The sequence below is a fragment of the Chelonoidis abingdonii genome, chromosome 9 (genome assembly GCF_003597395.2).
Source record: "Chelonoidis abingdonii isolate Lonesome George chromosome 9, CheloAbing_2.0, whole genome shotgun sequence".
NCBI lineage: Eukaryota > Metazoa > Chordata > Testudines > Testudinidae > Chelonoidis > Chelonoidis abingdonii.
In genome coordinates, this window is record NC_133777.1 from 5,796,587 (window position 1) to 5,813,275 (window position 16,689).

The 16,689-nt window shown below is 47.6% G+C and overlaps 1 protein-coding gene across 2 annotated transcripts in view; it reads left to right on the forward strand.

Annotated features, from left to right (window-relative positions):
- CACNA1H (calcium voltage-gated channel subunit alpha1 H) overlaps positions 1-16,689 on the forward strand; it is a 203,668-nt gene that overhangs the window by 36,657 nt on the left and 150,322 nt on the right. For both annotated transcript variants that reach the window (XM_032762698.2, XM_075069148.1), the window contains exon 5: positions 11,489-11,804. In XM_032762698.2, coding sequence (XP_032618589.1) covers positions 11,489-11,804 — 316 coding nt within the window. The remainder of the gene's footprint in view (positions 1-11,488; positions 11,805-16,689) is intronic.

Genomic DNA, 16,689 nt, shown 5'->3' on the forward strand with positions numbered 1-16,689 from the left:
ATCACACGCATACATCGGTCACACTTGCCTGGATCGCTCTTGAATCCTTTGTCCATGCTCAGTGATTATGGCATGTGTCTCCGTCCGCACATTTAAACATGAAACAACTGCCAGCAAGGGGGCTTTGGCATCCATCAGCTGCTGATTGTCCAATCATCAATCCAGCTGGTCTCTGCCCCTTTGGAAATCCAGCTCTGCTCTGGGTGGAATCCTAATTATAATTACCCATGAGAGATGGAGCCCTGACCCGCCCCCACAGCCATTAGCAACCAGTGTGCTCCTGGTTCCAGAGTTGGGGAAGGGGGTTGCATGCAGGCCACTGAAGGTAATGAGCATCTGCTTAGTTTGAATCTGTCTGGCTCATTACAATGGTTTATCTACTGCCCTCCAGCCTGGAGTGGTTTTCCTGGGTGAGCAATCAGAGGCTGCTTTGAAGGGCATGTCATCTGAAATGCCACGAATGGATCAAAACAGATTCTGGTCAAAATTGCCTTCTTGGTTTTTAAGCTGGTGCCCAGAGAGGGCCAATGTCTTGTTCCAAGGACCCAGTCAGCAGAACTGGCAACTGAACCCAAATCTTGCAGGTCCCCTGCCAACGCCTAAGCCACAAGACCATCCTTCTTCTCATGCTGGTTCTTCCTGCAGCAGTACGCACGCCTATGTACTGAGCTCACTTGCCAGGATCGAAGACACAGGTTTCAAACTCCCCATCACTCTGGGGGATTTTATGTTTCTCCTCTGCTTAGTAGTTTTAACCAGAGGAGGACACACGAGGAGTCTGAAGAGTAACACATTGCCTGCACCTCGCTGGGCGGAACTGTCTTGCTTAGCCCAAGCCACTTTTGTTCTGTTTGCTGCTATATTCTTGTCAGCAAACCCAGGAGTTGGAGCATGTGGGGCTAAAATGCCCTTTTCTTCACCTGGTTAAGTCCAAACACTGCTGTAATTCCAGGAACTCTCTGGATAACCGGGACTGCAAGATGAGAGAGCACCCAACGGCAGAAACTTCTCTCCTGACGACGTGGGAACGTGTAGATTTTCCTTACAGGTTCAAAGGCCTTTGCAAAACAGTACTTGCTCTGTAACTGAACTCAGGAGACCTAGATAACAAGGATGAGCTCGTTAACTACCAAGGAAAACTAGGCAGTTGCTAGGCGACCCCATGGGTTTGTTACTGTCAGAGGTGGTGCTAGCCCATTGGGGGCCCCCTACACACAACACATAATAGGCAACAAATAGGGGGGCCCGTTGAGCTGCTCATGGCCCTAAGGAATTGCTTAGTCTGCTTAGGCCTTGGGCTGGAGCTGATTACTGTTGCGCTTTCTAACTCCGTCAAGCAGCCAAGGGTATCTTCCTGCAGCCCAGGAGTGAGACCAGGGGGATAAAGTCTCTTTATTAGCTGTATAACAAGCTGGCTCCTACAGACTCTGACCATGCAGACCAGGGGTGTGTCTTCATCATGTGAGAGACCCTTTCCAGTGGGAGGCGCTCTGGTCATAGCACAGGGCTAATTGTAAAGAGACATTACCAGACTGTTCTACAGTTACCTTGCTGCAAAGTCAGCCAGTGCACAGCACGATGCAAAGGGGGAAAGGTTTGGCCGATGCTCTTTGGGGGGTTGGCTCCGTGTTAGCCACGCCTGGTTGACACAAACTACAGGTTGCTGAGTCTAGAAGCTGCATGTTGCTTTCTCCCTTGGAAGGCTGAGGGTGCTAAGTCACTGCTAGTGGGTTTCAGACGTGTGGCTCTGTGGCATTTATGGAGTTTCATACCTATGGGCTGGAAGAGGAAAAGCCATCACCTCCAGCACAGCGCTTGGAAACGCTGTTTTGCATCGCGTTGTCAAAGGGAACATTTGGGCCAGAAACGTCGAAGTCTCAAACAGTAAATGAGAACGGCAGGAGGCAGGGGAGCTCCGGGTCTATTTCCATGCAATAGCTGGAACTGCTGTTACATCGGGTTTGGTTTTTCTCCATGCGCTGCATCTAAAAGGTCACGGCAAGGAAGTCAAATGGAATTTATGGAGCAGTATCTCCGAAGCACCTTGGAACGCAGCGTGCTGCATGCTGAGCCACCAGGATGGGGAAAGTGCCACCATCAATAACAGACTTACTAGGCCGCGTGTGGATGCTGCTCCCCAGGGTAAGCGTATTGTGCGAAGAGTGCTGACTAATAAGAAAGTGAGGCCAGAATGGGGCTGTTCATGTCACCCTCAGCTGCTGCTCTTAGACCCTCCCTCTGTGTTATGCAGAGAGGCCCTACAATTGCTCCCTCGGCCTGAGAGCCATGGCTGGCCTAATCAGCCCCCGCAGCCTTTGTTCTGCGATGGCGCTGCAGATTCAACATGCATCCTCCCACGCTGAGCGGCCTTTTGCTTGACAAAGTGACTCTCCAAATTGCTCTGCCCTAGCGTAAGTGGGGGCAGTTCCCAGTGCGTTCACTGGATCTTGGACCCATTTGTGCTAGAGCTGCATTTAATCCAGTGTTTTGCAGGAACAAGCTAGCTGCTTCCCAGAAGTGCCGTGACAGCGCTGAGACCACCAGTGTGTTTCACCCGGAGCCTCCGAGGCAATGCCTCTCACTCCGTATCAGTCTGGGCTCCGACTAGCCAGTGACTGACTGACACAGCCCGTTAGCAACCCCCCGAGCTGTCTTTCTTCTCTCTCCCCCGGTCACCACTTCGTGTACTACAGTCATTCTCTCCCTGGTTATTTTGTAGCCTAGCAGGCTGCTGAAAATCAAACTTTCTGAGAAGGCAACCTTGAAGAGACAATTGGCACAGGATGTAACATGCCCACGCGGCTTCCACCCACACGCAGCCTCCAGCATATGTCAGGTGCATTCCTGTGCCTTTTGTTCCTCTAAGGCCCAACCGCAGACAGTGGGGATGTCTGCTGATCATGTTCCAAGCAAACTTTCTTCTGGTGTGTGAAGTTTTGGTTTTTTACTCTTCCTTACCCCCTCCCCAAATCTTTCAGCTACCTCCATGTTCTCCTGCTCTCTCTCCCCTGAAAACGTCCACGCACGTATACACGTGTCTTGGCACATTGTAATCCTCCACAAGAATCTCCCTCTCTCTGTGTGACGATGTAGCATTCGATTGCATAACAAGAACAGCAGGAATACAGCACTCGTACTATTCTTCAGCCTGTTTTTGGATGGAAATTTCCCTTGGAACAAAAGAGGCTTGTGGGTGGGCAGGAGGAATTCAGGCAGGCTGGGAAGATGCAATGTTTTAATGTGCCGTCTCTGTCTCTTCAACTCAATATGCAGATGCTTTGTATAGTCTGGCACGTCCTGTGGGCCGGAAATGGGGCCCAGTGTGAGGCCCTGAGACAGGGCACGGAGAGCTCGCCTTGGCCTTGGCAAATAAGGAGTTAATAGCAATCCGCATTCACTCCAGCTCTCCAGTGAAGGGGCCATAAAACCGGCTGCTTCAAGAACAGGAAGGGAGAGACAAGAGTGGGGGAAGACTGATATCTGACCCTGGGGGTGATAGCTAGACCCCTCCTTGAGCCCGGGAACAGAGTTTTATCTGATGCACTGGGCCCAAGCCGGAAGGAGAGGGAGATCCTCAGCTGGTGTGAGTCATCCTAGCTCCATTGTGGAGCTGTTCTAAGGTTCTCCCTCGGAAAGGATCTGAACGGCAGAGCTTGTGTGTTTGCTATTTCTCCACGGAAAAGGCAAATTATACAGGATGAAGAAAAACCAGAGTTTTGTGCTGAATGGTTTCATTGGTGTACAGGCCCCATAAATCTCTACCATACGCAATAGGCAGCTGGATTTTCAGAGATGCTGAGCCTCTGTACCCCCACTTGACTTCAGCTGGTGTTGCATCTGCCTGTGCCATCCTGAAGCAAATCCGATAAGGGAGAGATCCCTGCCCTCATGCTTCTGTCTATTTCCGGGCCCTAGATTCCATATAAATAAGATGTCATTTATTTCCCCTGGGCCTCTCCAGCTCAGAGAAGCAGACTCCAGTTTTTTACTGCAGTGTTGGTAGCGATTTCCCAGCTTGGTTTACTGATGCTTCTCTTAAAAATGCCTGGGTGGATGAATAAGACAAACTGCACAGGAGCCATTGGTTTAGCTGGGACTTCCCATGTGCTTGGTCTTTGAGTTTTAACTGCTAAACCATGCAGTCTCCGACAAGATTATGGCTGGTGCAGGCTCAGAGATTTGGCGAGTGAATAGCCCCCGTTTTGAAACAGTCATTTAATTGCAGGGATGAATGTTAGAGGAACATCTTCCTACACCCCCTTCTAAACTGGGCCTTAGATCTAACTGCTTAATAACTGAGTCTCAGTTTCCACACCTGTACAGTGGGGATAACGCTACTGTCTGCCTGTGTAAAGAGCTTTGAGAACTACTGAGGAAAAGTGCCAGAGAAGAGCTAGCTATTCTTTGTTATTTTATAAAAGAAAAATCTATTCTTTCTCCACTCCTGCCACAAGATAATCTCACATTATTGCTTGCTTAGCTAATGGCTTCACTAGGCCCCTGAAATCTGGAATCATGAGGAGATGGAGCTGAACACATACTGCTTCTCTAGTTGCAGTATGCTCGTTACTTCAGGCTTTCATCTTAGAAGCTTTGCTGTGACTTCCCCTGCACTTAGGAATTCCATAAGTAAATATACCCAGAGTTGCTGAAAACCTCACAGACGTGTTCTCAGTTGCCCTCTGGTCTGATTTCGTTATTTAAGATGTTCCCACCAGTCCTCCCCTTCCACACCCAAAGGTTGGTCTGATCGGCAAGGACTTTAGCGCTGGAGGTGGCAAACGGACGGGCATTACTCACAGAGCTAGCAGGGTTGTGGAAGGAGTGAAAGGCAGAACACCACTTTCCAAGCAGCAATGGCATCAGTAGAGCAGAAAAATCATAGAATCCCATCTAGAGCAGGGTGACCCATGAGTGGCTGGGTGGGAAATGACATGTAACTAGCTCAGTTTGCCATTAAATAGCAAATTATCCATTTGACTCGCTCTATTTCCCAATCCATGGAGCTGATTGGATGTTTGTTTGAGAAGTGTTTCAATTACCAGGGGGGCAGAGGAGACAAACTTCACAGTGAATGATGTTCACAGCAAATCCTACCATCAGCGCTGCCCTGCAGAGTTTGTGCTGTCCCTAGAACACAGTTACTGAGTGCCATAACTTTGTAGAAGGACTTACGTGAAGGCTTAAAGCGATAGGTTAAAAGTAAAGCAGTATGGCCATGTTTACGGGATTTAATTAAATTCTCATTAGCGAGTACCTAGAAGTTCACTATGCACTTCACAGAAACATGAATGTGGGATTGGTCCTGCTTTGAGCAGGGGGTTGGACTAGATGACCTCCTGAGGTCCCTCCCAACCCTGATATTCTATGATTCTATAAAAGTAAAATATAAGTTCTGTCTGAGCCCTGTTGCTTTTTTCCTTATTTATTGATTGGTTTTATTTATTACATTGCACCTTAGATGTGCATAGTGCTTTACAGAGCAGATCGCGTGTCTGCACTTGCACTTTTCACGCTAAACCAGTGGTAAAGTATCTGTGCTTGATCTACACTAGCACTTCAACTTTACTGGTACTAGTGGATCTGCACGAGTGCTAGACAAACAGTGTGAAAAGTCCAAGGCTCTGACACTCCATTGCTTTGCCCCAGAAATTACAGGTGTAAGTAAAGATTAGTGAAAAGGCACACACCAGCCATGCAACAGTTAAAACCCCCAGTTATCTTAGCCTTCCAGAACCGTAAACTGAATCCCAGACTAATTAAATCAGATTGGAGATAAGCATACAGCCCTCGGTAATGTGCTTTTGGTGTTGTTTTTTTTAAATTCTGCCACAACAGAAAGAGTTTGAAATGGCTGATTCGCTCCTTGTTAATGCTCGGCTTCCTCTTCCCAGGGACGTGCCTGGAGATAGATTTATTGAAAAGCCAAATTGCTTTTAATTGGAATTTGGGTTTGTCTGAAGTTTGTTCTGTACACCAAGAGGGGAGTCGCTTTTAGTGAGGCAAACTTGACTTTTTCAGCAAAAAAGAGGACTCCAGAGGAAACACAGAATGGCTGCTCCTGGCCATGCTTCTCTCTAGTTTGATAATTAGTTAATTTCTGCTGTAAGCCATTTCTGGAGGTGGACCCATACCATGAAGTTTGGAGCCAGGGTTTTGTTTTGGACCTGTTGCTGGCTGACACCTATTGAAAATTGATCCTGCAGGAAAAAAATGAGCGATGTTGTGTGACTATGTCATGATCCTGATGTTGCAATCCCTGCCCCTGCAGGAAATGTGGTTGTGATCTGTCAGCATGTGGCATTGTTGGGGCTTTGTATTGTGCTGTTGCAACAGTGCAGGATGATGTTGCACCATAGTGCAGCAACAAAATAACGTGGCTGCGTTGACATGAAGATTTGATGAACTGATGGACTGGCCCAACTTCCTGACCTGACAATGTTGGGCTTGTGACGCACCGACATGACATCACAGTGGTGTGGCAACCCGTATTAGCAGGATGCAGCATAAAATTGAAGCTAACGAGCAGACCATATGGTAGAACTATCCTAACCCCATTTGTGATGCTATTGGGGACAAAAAACACAGCCAGTCCTAGATTTCATGGGGCCCGATGCTGCACCTAAAACTGGGTTCTCCTACCCGCATGTATTCACATCTTGCCTCCTGTCCACCTGTGAAACCCCTTAGCCTTTGGCAACCCCCCCCCCCCACACACACTTAATTATGAGAACACTGGAGCCTCACCACAGAAAGGCATGCTGCAGATAGCAGAAGCGGACTTTTGTAGGCAGAGAATGGAGAAGGACCGGGAATTGCATCTCTGCAGTGGCTTCCTGGTGCCAGAGCTGGATGGGACAAAATGACCGGGAACTGGAGACGGTGCTGTGGGGGGTGGTTCTTGTGAGGGAAGTGGAACCCCTGGAAGAGCCGTCTGGGCTGTCTCATAGGCCTCAGACTTCCTCTGACAGGTCAGCACCTTTGAGCTCCCCCACAATTCTCAGGGCCTTCTTTCTGAGGTGGAAGTAGGTAGCCCTGGCAAAATCATGTTGGTCTGTGGTCCTTAAGAAACAAAGGAAAGCAAGCTGAGGTTTCCCCACAGAGAAGGACGGGGAGAGACACGTTGTTTGGTGTTCCTCTTGGTTTCCTTCCTCCATGCTTGCGCCTCTCAGAGCTGCTGTGCTGCTGGGGAATAGCCATTACCTCAAGAGACAGTCGCAATGGTCAGGTTGACAAACGGTCAACTTCCAAAAGGGCCTTCACTGGAGAGCAGCCCACTCTTTTCCAGGGGTATGTATTCTTAGACCCTTAAAAGCACAGCTGTGGAGTCTAGCACCTAGTCTGCCGTGTTTGACAGTCTCTGTTCTAGAGGGACCCAGGGATGACATAGCAGGAAGGCTGCGAGGTGGAAATGAAGGGCTTTGGCCGAGCTGAGGGAGAGGAGAGACCCAGGGCGTATGGCTACAGGCTGGGGGCATCAGCAGAGCTCAGGGCACAAGCCCAGGACTGGAAGCAGGGGGGGTTGCCGGTCTGAGTTCAGGGACATCGATCAAGCTCTGTGGGTGTGAAGAGGCCAGAACTGGGGGCTGCCTGACAGGTTGAGGTGTGTGGGGGACAGCAAGAACCTACAGCCACTCTCCTTGCTATGCCTGACTGCAATTTGAATTGTTAATATTTCCCTTTCAACAACTAATTCAAACATAGCATTTAAACTTAGTTAAAAAAAAAAAGGCAGCATAGACAAGTGGGCAGCAGAGCTGGATCCCTTCCATGCCAGTAATGATCAGAGAGCAGCAAGGAATAAATATTTCATTAAAGCCAAGCTGCTGTGGGCCAGCTTTTCAGGTGATAACTTGCCACAGTATGCAAGGCAATCCCCCTGCTCCTTGCCCAGGCCTGACCTGCTGAATGGCAGCTGGGAACATTTCAGTGTCAAGCTTGAAAGGGAAAAGTGTGAGGGCTTCTCTAACAAAAGGAGGTGACACGGGAAGGGAAGGATCCCGTGTGTGCAAGAGTTCAAGCAGCCGAGCGTTAGAGAACGTTCTGTTCCCATCTGCAGCCAGAGATAGGGTGGCGAGGCGGCTGGAGACCTGCGGCAGAGAGAACCTTTGGCGCTGGTTCCAGCTCTTTAAAAACGTTATCTCCGAAACTGTAGACTAATGAGTCTGGTTCAGAGATGAGTTCCACGGCCTGCCAGGTGGGAGACGGACACCGGGTCGCTGCTTAATTGAGGCCAAGGACGGTGCTTCCGGGAAGCTAGTCTAGTCTTAACAAGCCCTCTTAGTGAACAGGAGAGAGCGCCTCAGCCTTCGCCTCTCTCTGTGGGGCTGCGGCCTCTTCCCTCACAGGATGAGGGAGGGGGCCACCCCCCTGAATGCTGCGCTGGCTCTCGGGTAGGGACCCGCCAATTTAGGAGGGGGATGAGAGGGTTGTTACAGCACCAGCAGCCTTCCCAGCAGCATTCCCTGTGGTAGTGTAGAGGGCAATGAGGGGGCAAGCCCAGGGCAGGGACCGCAAGTTCTGCATGGATATGGATGCAGCAAGCTGCAGGCCTCCCACCTGCAGCTGCTATTCCTACCCATAGGTCAGAAGGGTCCTGTCTGGAGAGCTGTGCTTCAGCCCCTTAGCCTGGCCCTGGGTCTGGGGGTTGGAATTCAACTCTCCAAGCTACTAGAATTCAGAGTTTTGCCTCGTCCAACTTCTATGCTTGGACTCAATTCCTCCTGACTCCAGGCTGGTTCCCAGGCTGGCTGAGTCTGTGGTCCCTAGCTGGCTGGTGAGTGAGGAACTGAAGGCACGTTTACCCACTGGCTAAAACGATGGCAAAATGGTGGGATTATGCATTTGTAGGGGGTGCATTTCAGGGTCAGGACGTCACACCATTTACATGCAGCTTTTTCACTTCTCTAAGAAGGTAAATAAACAGATCTTCAAGCTTTCGTCCTCCTTTGATGTTTGCCAGCTAGCGTGATAAATCCACTGCCCTCCCTGTTTGCAGACTCCAGCCTGGCTGGTTTTTGTAATGCCGCTGATCCTTGGTCATGGCAACACTCTTTCTCTCTGCCAATGAATAAGTATCATCAGGGTGACCCTTGACACCTTCTGGCCCTGAGGATGCTCTAAGGAATGGAACAATAGGGTGGGCAGGGAATGTGTGATAGCCCTGTAGCTGGTTGGTAGTTTGGATAAAAAAGCGGATCCAACTATTGAAATGCTGGAGGTGGGATGGAGTATGGAGGAGGCAGGAACAAACCCTGCTTGGGAGGGAAGTGACTTAAATTCTGATCTAGGAACAGTGCCGGCGATTTAGGGCTTGATCCAGCTCCCCTGGAAATGAATGGTATAACTCCCTCTAGCTTCAATGGAAGTTGTATCAGGCTCATTGAATAGGCCTACACTCAACATAGTGCACACACACATTAGCCAGAGTAGTGGCCAAAGCTCTTCCCTGAACCCAGCATTTTCCTGTGTTGTTAAGGACCACAAAACATAAGCTTCTTCTTCAGCTTAGTTTTTTGTAGGGTTGCAAAACCTCCCTGCCCCTGCTCTGAGTTGCCTCTGCCCAAGAGGGAGACTCCAAACCTTTTTACATTTCTGGGCTCCTGCAACTAATAGGACCCACCTGGTCTGGGGTTGAGGGTGCATCAGCAGATTTAACTCCATCTCTGTGCAGGATCCCAGAACTGACACTCTGTAAGAGGCCATTACTGAGGGAGAGCTGTACGCTGTTCAATCCCTGTTGTCCTACGTCTTTCTAAGTTAATGACTGACTTCTGCACTTTAATAAGCATGGAAGTGTTTGAAAGATGAGGACTGGATGAAAGGGGCTAAGCCAGGATAGCATAACTGTTTCCTAACCTTAAACTTTGAGCACTAAATTCAGACTTTTGGGGGATTTCGCAGGCTATCGGGACAGTCACTAAAATCTCAGGGCATCCAACACGGCAACCAGTGAATAGAACAGAGAATGAACAGGAAGACAGCTGCAAAGAAGACCGTTGTGGAGACCCAGTTATTGTCTGGGTTTATAAAAAGGAGGAGTTAAGAAATCTGGATGTAATTAATGTCCATTGTCTGTCCAATTCCAAAGAAAAACTCTGTGTCTGGGTGGTTGGGCATGGAGTGGCTGAGATGGAAATCTCAGATTTTTCAGTTTCCAGCTGTAGGCAAAAATTCAGGCCCTGCTCTTCTCAGGTTTTCAGAGCAGACTTTTAGAGTTCCCCATCTATTAGTCATCCATATTTGCCAGTGGACTGTCAGACTGTCAGTGTGCAAGATCCGATGCACTAGGGGTATCTAATAAAATCCAGTCATAAAAAACTAGAGATGGAGAAGACTTATTAGGTCTTCTAGTTCATCCCCACCTCCGGGGTCTGTTCTCCAGTGCTTTGAGCCTTTCCTCAGAGAGATGATTCCAGGATCAACTAGCTCTCCCTTCCAGGATTGCTGTTTGTTGGCTTGTCCCCGTGAGGCTGCTCCTGATGATGTCTGTGGCAAGGTTTTAGTGGAAGCAAGATTGAGCCCATACACATTTGAGAACTTGGAAATGCTTGTAAGCATTTTGTGCTTTTTTTTCTTTTCGTTCTTTCCTCCATCATTACGGTGTTGTTGTCTTGGTCTGTCGGTCTGTTTCTGCTATTCCAAGAAATGACTCAGCCCTAGACACTTTTTCCCATCATCTGGCATTAGGGTACGTCCACACTACAGTGTAAGCCCAGGGTTCAAACTCAGGCTCAAGCCAAACCCTGTTTTAATCTACACACAATCGTGTTAACCCAGGGTTTGGTCCCAGGATCGCGCGGGGAGGGTCCGAGCCTGACTCAAGTCAGGACCCAGGGTTCAAGCCCTATTGCTTTGCAATGTTGATGCAACCCCATCAGATTGGTGTTCTGGGAGTCCGTCAAAAGTATCCACAATCCTATGGGCCGAATTTCTTTGTCCTCTGGAAAGTCAATTTGGTGGACAGCCAAGTTTAGCTATATTGCACGGTGGACAAAGGGCTAGAGCGGCCACATTTTGGGAGGGTGCTAGGAAGTCTGGAATATGAGTGGTTGGACTCAGGCCTGCAGAATGTGGTGTAGACACTGGAACCTCAGGTTGGGATCCAGAGTTCAACAATTCCTAACCTGGGTTTACAAATGCATGTAGATGCTCAAGCCCTAGGTTAACAGAGTCTGCTAACTTGAGTTCTACTAACCCAAGGGTTACACTTCCTTTTCTCACTGTATTCGCTACAGTTCCAAGACGGCTGGTTTAGAATAACGCTCTTAACTCCTGTTGACTCAGATCTTTTTTTAGGTGAGGTTCTGCCACTCTTTCCTTGTGCTCCAGCCATACCTTGTTTTAACCTACTTTGGGAGTCTGAGGGGAAAAGCAGTTCTAAATCCTGTGTCAAAATCAGCATCTACCAGGCCATGGCATCTCCTTCTGATGAAACAAATGATGGTATAAGTCACTGACTCTCTCTCATCTGCTTTTTTCCCATTAGGACATACAACATTACTTTCCCGCAGCCGTATTACCAGCCGGAAGAAGGGGAGGAGAATCCATTCATCTGCTCGTCCCATCGGGATAACGGCATGCAGAAATGCTCCAATATCCCAAACAGGAAGGAGTACAGGGTGGAGTGCACCTTGAGCATGGACTCCTACAATCAAAACTTGTATAACCCAGATTTCAGCAACAGGAACGCCTGCATAAACTGGAACCAATATTACAATGTATGCAAGGCAGGGGATGTAAACCCGCACAATGGAGCTATTAATTTTGATAACATTGGCTATGCCTGGATAGCTATTTTTCAGGTAGGATTTTGCAACTGTTTGCTTTATCTTGTTTTTTCCCATGTTGCTTGAAGGAGTTTTGACAGATGTTAGTTGAAAAAGGAATATGCTTGCAATAGAATGAAACTGGTAAATAGATGGGACGTGTCAGGTAAATGAACCAAAGAATAAACTCTGTGCTGTTTGGAGAGAGGCAAACTACGATATTTATCAATACATTTTAGAAAAGAGAGTGAAGATTTCTGATAGTAGAAGGGTTTTTCATCTAGCAGACAGAGGCATAACAAGGTTGAGTGGCTGCAAACTGAAACTCAATAAATTCAGGCTAGAAATAAGGTACATTTTTAATAGTTAAGGCCATTAACCATTGGAACAATTTACCAAGGGGATGTGGTGGATTCTCCATCACTTGAAGCCTTTAATTCAAGAGTGAACATCTTTCTAAAAAAAAATATGCTCTAGCTCAACCACAAGATATGGGCTTGATGCAAGTATTACTGGGTTAAACTGTCTGGCCTGTGTTATACAGATGGTCAGATGGGATGATCCTAATGGCCTTCTCTAGGCTTAAAATCTATGAAAATCTGTATATTTAGATGTTCTTCTTGTGCAGTCATTTACACCAGTGCACAGTGCAATCAGGTCAGAATGAGAGTGTGTTATATTCACCATAGATGTTTAAATGGCTTCCTAAGCTGTAATGTATCAGATAATCAAGTCCTTGTGCACTGGTCCCTGAGGTCAAAAGCAATAGATAGTAAAGTTTCTGGTCCGGAGGCCGTTGTGGCTTAGGGATAGCCTACACACCAACTTTAACTTTTAATTCCCACCTTGTGTTATTTTAGTTCTCATCCATGCATGGGCATTGTTTTTTCCCAAATGAGTGTTCTGTTTTGATTTAGGAATATCAAACTATAGTAAACATTTATTCTAAAACAAGAAATAGGTTAGTTCTTTGGTGCGAGTTTCTGTGAAGACCAGCCCAGAGTAATACAAACCTGGGGAATAAGGTAAGAAGAGTCTGGCTGAAGCTGTTCCCTATATAAGAGGTACGGAAGGAACATGGTTTTTCTACACACAAGTTGCACTGCTGTAACTAAAGTGGTGCAACTTTGTGTGTGGACAGAGTACCTCAGTGTAAACTTGGCTAACATGTGCAAGCTGAACCGAGGCAAGTCTAGTTTAAACCAAAGTATGCAAATCCATCTGTGATGTGTACCTTCTGGCTGGCCTGGCCAGGATTGTACCCGGGACCTCCAGAGCTAAAAACATGAGCTTGCTACAATTTGAGGGACCATAGCAACTCTTCTTCTCCGTGCATCAGCACACAAGCAGACTTTGAACACACATGGGTGAGTGCATGACACATGCACTAAGTTATACCAGTTTAACTGAACTGAACCTTTAGTTAAATTGGTGCAGCTTTGTGTGTAGATTAGCCCAAAGGAGGAGTCACTCCCGATCCCAACAGCAATAACTTCTAAGTAGATTACCATGCAGGAATCATCTGATCAACTTACCGTAGAGGCCTTGTCTTCCCTAGGAAAAATGGTGTGTGCTTATCTTGTGTTAGCTAACGTGGTAACTAACACAAGGTAAAATCCTAGTTTGTAGTTTTCACATGTTAGCAGGTTAAGATGAACCCCAAACAATTTTCTACACTCTGGGTCCTAGTGGTGCCCCCCTCCCCCACAGTCTGGCACTTGAGGCGGCCGCCTCAGTTCACTTCATAGTAAGGCCAGCCCTGAACTGCCATACAGGGCCGGCGCTTCCATTGAGGTGAACTAGGCAATCGCCTAGGGCGCCAGGATTTTCGGGGGGCGGCATTTTGCCGGGGGAGGGGGCGGCAGGCGGCTCCGGTGGACTTGCGGCAGTCGTGCCTGCGGAGGGTCCGTTGGTCCGCGGCTCCGGTGGACCTCCCGCAGGCACGGCTGCGGCAGCTCCACTGGAGCCGCGGACCAACGGACCCTCCTCAGAAATGGCTACGGCAGCTCCACTGGAGCCGCGGGAGTGGCGCGCAGGGCAGTGAAATGGCCGTGCGCCTAGGGCGTGAAAAACTCTAGCGCCGGTCCTGCTGCTATATTTTGTTCCCCTTCACTGTGAGTAGCATGTTGGCATATATATTACACGGCTGTGCAACGTGTGGTAAATAACACATATGTGTTGCCAAAGGGGGGAGATTGTTGCAGTGAGACCTGCAATGAAGACGGGTGTGACATACTGTTGTTTTTAGCTGCTGATTTGTAGTTTGATGAATTATGTAAGAGAAGGTTAAATTGGAGAGTAGTAAGAAGAGAGGGTGAAGCAAAGAGACAGAAGGAAGAGTAGGGAAAAGGTAAGGCTGACGAGGTGAAGGACTGACCCAAATACTCATGGATAGGTGAACTCTGTTGCAAAGTTTGTGCTTTCCTTTCTCACATGACCTGGTCTTTCCACTTTCTGATATGCAGGAATGTCCTGATCATATGGTCTTAATTCCCATCAACAGTGCTCTTCAGCTTCTGCCACTACTTATTTCTTCCTTTTAATTTTGTTAATTGCTAATAATTACCTGTTGGCATTTGTAATTGGTGTGATTTTCTTTTCTAAATTTCCCTCTATTCTTCTATTCCCTTAGCATTCTAAGAAGCCCCGCTCCCAAGGAACATAGGTCGATGCACATATTTTCTTTGTTTTCAAATGCTGTCCCAGTGGCACATCTTGAGTTATGTTGCTGCTGCTATCTATTGCTCTAAAATGCATCCAGAAAGGTTTAGATGAGTCCCAGGCATCCACTATTTTAAAAATGCATTGGTACCCACCTGGAATTAATGTGTCAAAATAGGAGCAACCTCCATGACTTTTAATATTCCTGATCGGTGCCGCCGGTTTGTCTGCTGGGGCTGGGAATCACCCTCCAACCTCAAAGCATAGATGTGCCCCAAATCTCTTGGCTAAGTCTACTGCACACCACTGGCGGCAGCGTGTAGGGTATGTGCAGCTACATGCTGCAGTGAAAAGCCAGCTGCATCCACGCTGCGGCGTGTAGCTTCATGTGCCAGCGAAAGGCTCTGACGGGGGAGGCAGAGGAAAAGGGAGGGGGCTGCAGAAACCTTTTCCCACTGCTTCCTTCCTGCTGGAGCCTTTCCTTGTGGCAAGGAAAGCCTCTAGCAGCAGGGAGGCAGCAAGACACTACACTGCTAAAAATGCAGTGTAAACGTGGGAGACAGTGCTTGGGGGTGTACAGTGCCATGTAGGGTATATACCGACAGGATTCATTTATTCACCTAGCCAGAGCCTCACTGTCTACACTGTTATATATACCCATGCTAGGAGGGTGTGCAGTGTATGTAGTCTGCATGCAGCCGCCAGGAGCGTGCCGTGTAGACGTATCATGGAGAGTCAGTGGGATGTAGGCTCCCAAGACCTAGTTACCAAAAGATGTTCAGGCACCTCACTGCAGTGGTGGTTGGCTGCTGAATCCCTTGGAGGGTCTAGGTCCCAGTGCCTAAAGCCATTTTTGAAAATGAGCCTCAAGCTCCTAAATCAATCAGGTCAGATTTTGCAACATGGAGAACAAGGAGCAATGGTCTCAAGCTGCAGTGGGGGAGGTTTAGGTTGGATATTAGGAAAAACTTTTTCTCTAGGAGGGTGGCGAACACTGGGATGGGTTACCGAGGGAGGTGGTGGAATCTCCTTCCTTAGAGGTTTTTAAGGTCACGCTTGACAAAGCCCTGGCTGGGATGATTTAGTTGGGGATTGGTCCTGCTTTGAGCAGGAGGTGGGACTAGATACCTCCTGAGGTCCCTTCCAACCCTGATATTCTATGATTCTATGAAGCCTAAACGCCGTTATAAATCTGGGCCCAAGGAACCCCAGCAAGAAGACTCAAGACCATCCTGATAATAAATTCACAAAAGACATAATAAGGACTATGGCTGCATCCATGTGTATGCGAGGATAATAGTTCCTCATGTAATCCTACAAATTATTCATGTTTTGATTCCCTTCATTTGTTGTGTAATAGGCTAATTCATGTATGTATTTGTTACGAAGGCACGTTCAATGGCGAATTATGTGATCTAATTATCTTACTACAGAATAAATGAAAGGAGATGGAACCTAAATTAACTGTGAGGTTTGGCATGATATTAAGATCCCTTTATTGCACATGAATTTCAGTAGCAACAATAAGAGTTGTAATTATGGGTATTGTCGTACTACAAATGATGAATTACCTACCTAAGAAAAGTCTAATGTAATTTGAATTACAGATCCTGTTTCGCAGGACATCAAAACACTGCCACCATCTACACCAGAAATTACCGTACTGCAGGGCCTAAGCTAAATAAAAGTCTTCTGTGTCAAAGGATCCGGAGTGTTGCTATGAGATACTGTGCAGGGAGAAGAGAGGTGATTCAGGCTGCTTTGTTTGTATCATTTCATTTTCCATCTCAAGCTACAAAGGGCAGGGCCCACAATGGATCCTTCTGAAGAAAGTATACTCTGGGCAAAATTATACAGGCAGTTTTGGGGGTGACCGTGACATCAGTTCTAGGGAGGAACTGATGAAGGAATGTAGGGGACAACCTGTTTCAATATGTCCTTGAATCTCTGGTGAAACTGGAAAGGGTAAATTTTTCGAGCATAATAGTAGGGATTTACTTCAACGCAGGAAGGGAGTGTTGTGTCTAAGCAGTTAAAGAAGGGCACTGGGAGGCCACTCTCTCACTGTTGTTTGTGACTTTCTGTGTGCCCTCTTACGTGATATGTTCCACCCCAGAGGTAGACTCATAGACTCATAGGTCAGAAGGGACCAATATGATCATCTAGTCTGACCTCCTGCACAAAGCAGGCCACAGAACCCTACCCATTCACTTCTATAACAAACCCCTAACCTATGTCCGAGTTATTGAAGTCTTCAAAT